We start from the raw sequence: 8,498 nt of genomic DNA, 5'->3' as shown, positions 1-8,498 counted from the left end.
TGGAAAATTCACTTTTAGCGGCGTTTAAAAAACGCCGCTAAAAGTATTAAAAACGTCGTTAATTTTTTTTGTGGCGTTTAGTACCAAACGTCGAGGACGCGGCCGTCGCTATAACTTTATGGCGTTTAAAAAACGTCGTTATATTAATATAGGCGGCGTTTTCAAAAACGCCGCCAAATGTCCTACCCTAACTGTACTGTGACGTCACTCTGACATTTAGCGACGTTTTTGAAAACGCCGTCATAGACATTTATTCTTTTTAAAATCTAGCCGTTGGGATGGGATATAGTGACGTTTTTTAAACGCCACCATAGCCTTTTTTTTAATTTTTAGATTGTGTTAATTTTATATGGTTGAACCAAAAAAAAACCTGGCAAACAATTATTAAGAACTAATAATTAATGTTTATTAAAATAATAAATAAACTAAGCTTGAAAACAAAATTAAAAATAAAAAACAATGCATTACATACCTAAGAATAGAAACAATTCAGACTTTAAATACATCAATTAAAATCAAAATGGTCTATATGCTTGTCTAATAACTTATCCTGGTAAAGTCAAAACCATACTGTGAAGAAATTACAAGAATTGCTTCCTTTTGAGGCTTATGATTCAACCTCACATGGACATGAAAATAATATTTATGGCTACAACCTTATCCCTACTCCATAGGAAAAGATAGACCATGCAATACAAAAAGGCAGTTAACCGCATTTCAATATCTAAAATCAGGAAAATGGAGGTAATCAATTTTAAATGTTCAACTAGGGCTAAGAACTTTCTATGAATTGCCATTAGACCATTGATAGAAGACATATATGTTCAAAACATGGTTCAACTACCATACACTATGCTTCTTGAAGAAAGAATTCAGTTAACTATTTTTGCATAAGCAGTTAATTCCCACTGTTTACATACGCATAAGACGAGAATTCGGTTAACCCTTTTTGCATAAGCAGTTAATTCCCACTGTTTACATACCCATAAGACGCTTGTAAGTTTCATTTTTTCCCAACAAAATATCAGAGTTGGCTTCTTGCTTCTCATGTTTGGCTATAATAACCTTTTTCTGAAAATCCAATGGTATATCCTTAGGTAGCTGTGCTTGCAATTTGTCTTTGTCTGCATTTATTGATAGTTCCACACATTTTGGATCTTTATTGATGCTTCAGCTCTCGTTCTTGATAGTCTCTGCATCCTAAGCCATAGAACATCTAAGGTCTTCTCTAACATCCTGCACAGATTAAATCATGAGACACCAATCATACCATAGAAAGCAGAACTCAATTAAGTACTTACATTCGGAAAGGCGGTTACTTGCTCCATAAAAGCATCAAGAAAACCTTCCATTGATGCTCGTAAGCTGCAACAGAAGTAAATCGAATTAGCACATGGAGAGCATTCTGACAATTATGTAAAAACTGAAAACAAATTAATTAAACATATACTTTGGAAAATACCAAAGGAGCTATATTTGACCATCACCAGCAAAACATCTATAATTGGTTCATACCTTACTTTTAATGCCTTTGGTATGCTGTGGAAAGGTGCATGATTTTATAGATATCCATAAAAGTAGATTAGAATTAGTAATCACCAAAAACTGGCAGAACAGCTTATGCTTTCTTTATTCTATTTGTTTATAAACGAGTGATATAGGATTTCAGCAGCTAATATGCAACTCAAAACTCCAGAAGAAAGCTCAAATCTCTACCATTTGGGGTTGAATTCTAGTTAATAGTGATATAGGATTTCAGCAGCAAAGAAAACAAATAGATCCTGAAGTGTGCATACCCACTTCCTATTATCATCCTGGAAGAAAACAAGCTCACATTCAGCAATTCGATGGATAAAACTTAGCCCAGCTACTAATTATGGGGCAGTCTTCTACCTGGAAAAGAGAAAACGGATCCACACACACGACATAACTGATCAGAGTACTTGGTTTGCTTAAGAAATTTGAATAAATAACCAAAATCTTCTAAAGCATATGAATACCTACATCTTTCACCTTTATGTGCTTACAGGACTATATAAGAAATTGAATAGAATTGTATATATCTTACAACACTGCAATCAAAATTCAACAAAGGGCCTTCCAAGCAACAATAGTCCAATCCGATCAATTAGGGTTTTTTCTTTTTTAGGTATAGTTTAAATACATGCAAAACATCACTTATTGTAACATAACAATTAAAAATCAATCTGAACTACACTCACTGACTGATTAAGGAAGAAACACAAAAAAATGGGTTCTAGTAGCAGCATATTAATAGGATTACTCCATATTTTTTAACAACAGTTCCTACCAAACTGCTTAGTATTGATCAAAATCTCCAAATACATCACACCAAACTCCTTATACTAAGTACAAAGATCAAACCCACCTATCACATATCACCCTCTAAATCAAATTCATTGATAGAAAACTCCCAAAAGCAAAAACAATTAAAATCAAACAATGTTTTCTACAACATTTAATTGAGTTCTACAACAATAATGTTTGAAGAAAGATAAAAAGCAGAGTGAACAAAGAACTGAGGCGGTACAATAAGAGACAGTACCATTTTAAGCTCTTCATCAGTGTTAGTTGAGACCAGTCTTTGCTGCTTTCCCAGTAAGAGATTGGCCGCCTTCTTAGGAGTAGTATTATTATTGTTTTTGATGGGTTTTGATAAGTCCAAGAACAACCCAAAAAGGAAACCAATGACTAGACCTGGAATGAAATTCTCTGGCTTGAAACTCACTGCAAACCATTCTCTTTCCTGTTTCTGCTGCTGTGAGTGAAAAAGATATACAGAAAACAACTAATTAGTAAAATTGAAAACAAGAAAATCAAGAAAACAAACAAACAAACAAACAAAAACAAAAATATGAATGAGATTACCTGCTTTGAGAGCTGAGAAGGGTTTTGAAGCGAACCCAACATTGGGGAAGAAGAAGAAGAAGAAGAAGAAGAAGAAGAGTCGATGTGAAGAGGCTAAGGAGATTATTGGGTGAGGTGAGTGGTGAGTGGTACGCGGAAGAAAGAATACGACGCCGTTTTATGGAACTTGTGGCCTACTGGACCTTTTTCAAAGAAATACATTTGTTGGAAAACATTTCATGGGCTGGCCCAACACAGCCCAGAAAAAGGTTGTTAAGGTTTTACATTTTATTTTATTTTATTTATTTGTTTTTTAAGATTTGATACAAGTTTGGATAATATGTAACCTTACTGAAAAACTCACCTCACAAATAAGTAATAAGCAAAGGAAATGGTAAGTAACTTTTTTGTCCATACATCTATAGGATAAGTTTACTCTTGCATGTTAACAAGCTATTCTAAGAAACCAGTGATGGACATAGATTTATTGAGTGGAAAGTGTACAAAAGTATGCAATTTCCTCCATGTGGTCTACAACAACAACAATGTTTTGTTAAAATTTTAATTTTAACTTCTTTTTTTAAATAAAAAATCAGGCCGTGAACTTTTTCAAATTTCTTGCCATACACAAGACCAACAGGCTCATGAGCTAAAGTAGAGTACCCATCGGGCTGAGCTCAAGCATAAATGTTTTTACAGCTCGATAAGCTCAAGCCAAGCTTGAACATGTCCAAATATAACCAAGCAACACCAAGATACTTTGTAGCCCTGTGTCTAACATGACTATAAAAACACGAACAGTACCTCTTTCACAATAAACTTCAACATGTTCGAGAATTTTCCAACTGTGGGACTCCTTCTGGTTTCTCAAATACCACAAATGTTTGTCCTGGTGAATCATATGGAAGAGATCTTAGAGGCCTTGTTGACACTTCAGTAAATTTCTCGGTGTCAGAAGCATCCACAACAACGGTGACCTGGCAGTAAGCACAAAAAAATTGAGAGATTATCCCAAAATAATTTCAGAATAAAGGAACTACTACTTTTTTTAAGATGGTCATTACATTTTCCAGTAATTGCTCGGGAATTGAATTTGTGCAGTTGTACTGGAACACCACATGCCTATCAAAAATGTGCTGAACAGCATTAACTGCATATTCTGTTTCAGCCTCTGTAAGCTCCACAGGTGCCGAAGACTGGTACAGGAAACAAAAATTTATATGAAAAAAAAACCTGAATCAGCAGATTATCAACAATAGTCAAAATCAGTATATATAATGGAAGGAGTGTCTGGTAAAAAACCTTGAAAAGCTTCCCAAAGCTCGAGAACTCTGGGATAGAGGAAAGAAGCTTTTCATAAGCATCAACAGTGGACGTGGGAGCAGTTGGAGCAGCACCTAAACCAGTTGGCTTTTTACCAGGGGCCTTTTTACCAGGGGCTTTTTACCAGGAGCAGTTGGGCCTTCTTCTATCACGAACCTGCAAACAAATGGTTAACCATTCCTCTTCTCAGAATAAAGAAAACATAGTGAATTATGAGATATCGCAAAATTCACAAAGGTGAAGTAGCCCATTTTCTTTGGCATCTGGGATGTCTCTTATAAGGATAACAATTGAATCAACAATTGCTTTCTTGTAATCAAAACCGCCCTCTTCAAACTACTCACCTGTTGTCTTATAGATTGTCAAACTATCACTTTGTAGAACACAAAGTGATGCCTCAGACATATCACCCATATGACACCAGCATGCCTATAATTTGAATTAAAATATTTGTGAAAATGATTGAACTTGGTAAAATCAAACAATGATTTAAAAGCAAGTATAACATATAAGATAGACAAATTGATGAGGATAATTAAGCAAGTTTTTTTAACAGAGACATGCTGTATAATTACATTCTACGACAAATACATCCAATTCAAGTCACAGACCTCTGCATCTTTGAAAGACAAGCACTGCTGCACCCCAGCCCCAGACTTGACTAGAATTAAATCACCCATAAGATCGTGAAGAGATAAACTCACAAAAGTAATCACACATCTCACTCTTCCATACAAAAACCAAACTGTTTGGTGACTTCAAAACTGAAATAACCAAACTCCCAAAAGCAATTTTGTTTGCAGCAATAACATAACAGTCATTCCATTCGGTATTACAACTTTTTCTCCTGTTAATTTGGAAGCTTAACTGAACAAGAAGAGGAAAGGACTGGAAAAATGACTCCACACACTTGACGTAAAGTACAAAGAGATGTAGATGTTAGAAAGGGAAAAGATTAACCCAGACAGCTAATAATTACACTGTCACAGTTCTGTAATGTAGCCAAAACTTTTATATGAGATTAAAAAAATCTATAAAGAAGCAAAAATGTCAGGGTATGCCATCATCTACGAAGTTTTATTATGAATGGAAAAGAGGTAAGAAACTTTAGTTTACTTAGAAGTACCATAATCACTGAGGTGGGCAAGGTGAATCTCTTATACACTCGTGAACCTGTACTCCATATTATCCTGTGGCAAAGTTAAAAATTGAATTAATAACAAATCCAGAAATATAATGAACTATTTGATTCAAACTTGAAAGTAAAGTAAATTGTTTATATATTATATTAAATAAAATAAAAAAATTTAAAAAAAGGATCCATAGAACTCAAAGTTAGTCAGCCTCTGGAGGAGCTGCTTGAAATGGGTTGCCAATGATTCTGCACGAGTTTGCCTTCTGGTGAATATGATAAATAGTTATGGGACTAATACAAAATAAGATTTTAGAATATACTGTTAATTTGAAAAGTGTTTGACAACTTATTCTTCGTAACGTGTATCTAAGCAAAAGAATAAATTGTTCTTCTTAAGGTTTGAAGAGGATTAAATCCCAAACCCTCCCAATGATTGTCTAACGGACATTTTGGAAATTTTCATTAGCCACCCGCTTAGATTAGGTGATTTGGAAAGAAAAGAAAATAAATAGAAATCTCTTGCCCCTAATTACCTGTTTGGATAATTAAAAGATGAGAGAAATGGTGTGAAATGCTTTTCTTTTAAAACCCAATTTTTGAATCTCTTCAAAAGTAGAAAGATTTGAAGAGCAAAGAAACCAGCTAATGTTGAATTTTCATAGCATAGTGGTGATCAAACTAGTATATAATCCCAGATATGTGTGTACATAAAACGCAGATTCATAGGCCCTTGCTTTAAACATGTGAATCCAAACTTACTTTCATTCAGGATGCACTGCTATAGGTTAATCTTGTCCAATTGTAGTTTCAATAAGATTTCTAGTTCTATCACCACTGATACCATCACCATCACACTACCACTTCCACTAGAATGCCATCAAGACTACTTTCAGACCACCACAATGCTAGGCAGACACAATAACTGTTTTTCTTCAGTTGGTTGTTTGAAAAACTGATATTTTGTAAAAAAACAAAAAAAAAATTTAAAAATTAACATTTATATCATTTAATGGTGCCAAAAGCATAAAAATCTCGAGCATCACCATCCATAACAAAGCAATGTATAAACTGGAAAAGGGTTCAAAACTAACCAGTTACCATGGATTTAGAGAAGAAGTTTTTGCATTTTGAAAACGTTATGGAAGAGAAGTCTACCTGTTTGAGTCCAATAATGTTGTCACCCCCCATTATTTTATCCCAATCAAACCTCTCAGCAATACCATTGAGCAACTCTGCAATTTGTTCATAGTTCATTGGCCGTAAAGTTCCAAACTCAAAGCCAAATACCTCCTAAATTCATTTTATTTTAAAATTTTCTGGAATTAAGAGGAAAGTCCATAAAATGATCTACTGATCAGCAATGAGATGGTTGAAATGAATAATTATGTACAACTAATCTTATAACTATGTCTCAATCATCAATTCACTGAATATAAAAAATTAAATGCATGGAATGGACTAGTGATGAGCCAAACACATTGTTTCAGCTTAGAACTATTAAGAAAAAAAGCAGTCATGTAAATTGTAACAGTGATTTCCCTAGGAGATAATAAACAAAACATCAAAGTATCTCCAAGTAAAATACACCACAAGAGATGCCACTTGAATCTAAGTACCAATAAAAGCTAGAAGTTGAACCTCCATTTCTCCTCAGAGATGAACGGTCTGTATTCGAAAACCAAAGTCTTACACTGCCCAAAGAATTGAAATAACAGAATCAAAAAAAGAGAGGAGCATAAATTGGAGTCACAAAATGGATTGTTCATCTTACTTAAGCTACTAAAATGTTTCTAACCTTTTTGACATAGTTCTCCACAGCATCACATGCTTTCAGAAGCAGCTCAATTATCTCCAACTGAACTAAAAGGCAAAAACAAAACTAAATATCCATGTGCATTGAGATAGATTGTGAAATATTAATGCTTCAAGACACATATAAGATAAATTTACGAGTTTGAACTATCACTCAATATCATTTACCGTCCTCAACTAGAAAGAAAATGTTCTAGAGATAGAAATGAGTTTTAGACATGAAATCCACATTGAAGAACAAAATAAAGTCACAAAGGTAATTTGCAGTTGTAAATTGAAAGATACAATTTATAATTGTATTTCTTGGAGATCAGCTGATGATTGGAATTCATTAATCCTATTAGTGTTTACAAATTAGGCATGAGAAACTTGACAATGCCTAAAGCTCGGGATTATGGTGAACAAACAAGTTTATTCAAATCCAATGGCATTTATGTCAGTTACTACCTTTTGCTCAAAAGGGATCAGCCGAGCATAGGTGTTGTGAAGGATATCAATGATCTCCGTCTGAGTCTTGTTGTCCTCGAGGTACTCAATTGCCATGGTGCCTGAGGCAAAAGAAATTCAATTTAACCCAAAAAGCATTGGAAAAAGAAAAACAATATGAAAGGAAAACACTCAAATCACCAATATGATAAACTTATTGACAGTAATAGATGAAAATAACAAAATATCATAACCCACCGTTCTTAGATGATGAATTAATGAACAAAAGGCACAAACCAGGACACAGGTTTTCATAATGGTAGGACCAAACTAGTGACATTCCACTTGTAAGCTTTAAATGCCATACCAAAATGTAAACTTTCAGTAATGAACCTGTTTTTAGCAACCATAAAATTTCCCTACGATGTATCTTGTGTTGTTCACTTGCAGTTCCACACTCCATATACATCTACATAAATAAGTATATACATGGAAGGTTAAATATGGAGTGACTTGCCTCTTTCCCCAATTAAATACACGACTCCCATTCCCAACTTGTGAATGAGCTCATAGCACCGTTCTATCTCTTTTTTGACCTTTTGTCAATGAGTTCATATTAGTGAACGAGTTTTTGACAAATTTCATTAAATTGTAGAGTATGTTCCATGTTCACAAAAAAAAAAAGAAAAAAAAAAGGGTTAATATAGCCAGATGAAGTAGCACCACAATGCCATGTATGAGCAAATTCAAGCAATCATTTTTTAGGGATTCAAGAAGTTACGAAAATATGAAAGTGCTTCTGTACTAAAGAATGATGTAGAAAAACAACTGAACTGTTATATATGCTTGAGATCATAAGTCCTAATATGGCAATAAGAATGTAGATAACATATGACTCTCTTATTCATCCACTCGTCCATCAAGTCTGTCTCAT

At 34.1% G+C, this 8,498-nt stretch overlaps 1 protein-coding gene across 1 annotated transcript; it reads right to left on the bottom strand.

Moving 5' to 3' along the window:
• Positions 1 to 509: 509 nt before the first annotated feature.
• Positions 510 to 7,115, bottom strand: LOC145789365 (uncharacterized). Its single transcript, XM_082902356.1, has 6 exons — positions 6,086 to 7,115; positions 4,171 to 5,381; positions 3,933 to 4,064; positions 3,673 to 3,845; positions 2,567 to 2,779; positions 510 to 1,236 (listed from the first exon to the last, which is right to left on the bottom strand). Exons 4-6 carry the CDS (start codon positions 3,694 to 3,696, stop codon positions 1,201 to 1,203), a joined length of 273 nt encoding a protein of 90 aa, XP_082758482.1. The 5' UTR covers positions 3,697 to 3,845; positions 3,933 to 4,064; positions 4,171 to 5,381; positions 6,086 to 7,115; the 3' UTR covers positions 510 to 1,200.
• Positions 7,116 to 8,498: the final 1,383 nt, after the last annotated feature.

This window comes from Camellia sinensis, chromosome 13, assembly GCF_055761805.1.
Source record: "Camellia sinensis isolate YWXY chromosome 13, ASM5576180v1, whole genome shotgun sequence".
NCBI classification, from domain to species: domain Eukaryota; kingdom Viridiplantae; phylum Streptophyta; class Magnoliopsida; order Ericales; family Theaceae; genus Camellia; species Camellia sinensis.
This window is presented reverse-complemented; position numbering and strand designations above follow the sequence as displayed.

What these genes read in the sequence shown, in the direction of transcription:
- LOC145789365 (XM_082902356.1), bottom strand. Translation starts at nt 3,696, where the DNA reads ATGTTGAAGTTTATTGTGAAAGAG. An exon ending in TGAAGTTTATTGTGAAAGAG is followed by an intron (nt 2,780 to 3,672) that starts GTACTGTTCGTG and finishes TTTCACTCACAG; the next exon opens with CAGCAGAAACAGGAAAGAGA. An exon ending in CTGATGAAGAGCTTAAAATG is followed by an intron (nt 1,237 to 2,566) that starts GTACTGTCTCTT and finishes TAATCTGTGCAG; the next exon opens with GATGTTAGAGAAGACCTTAG.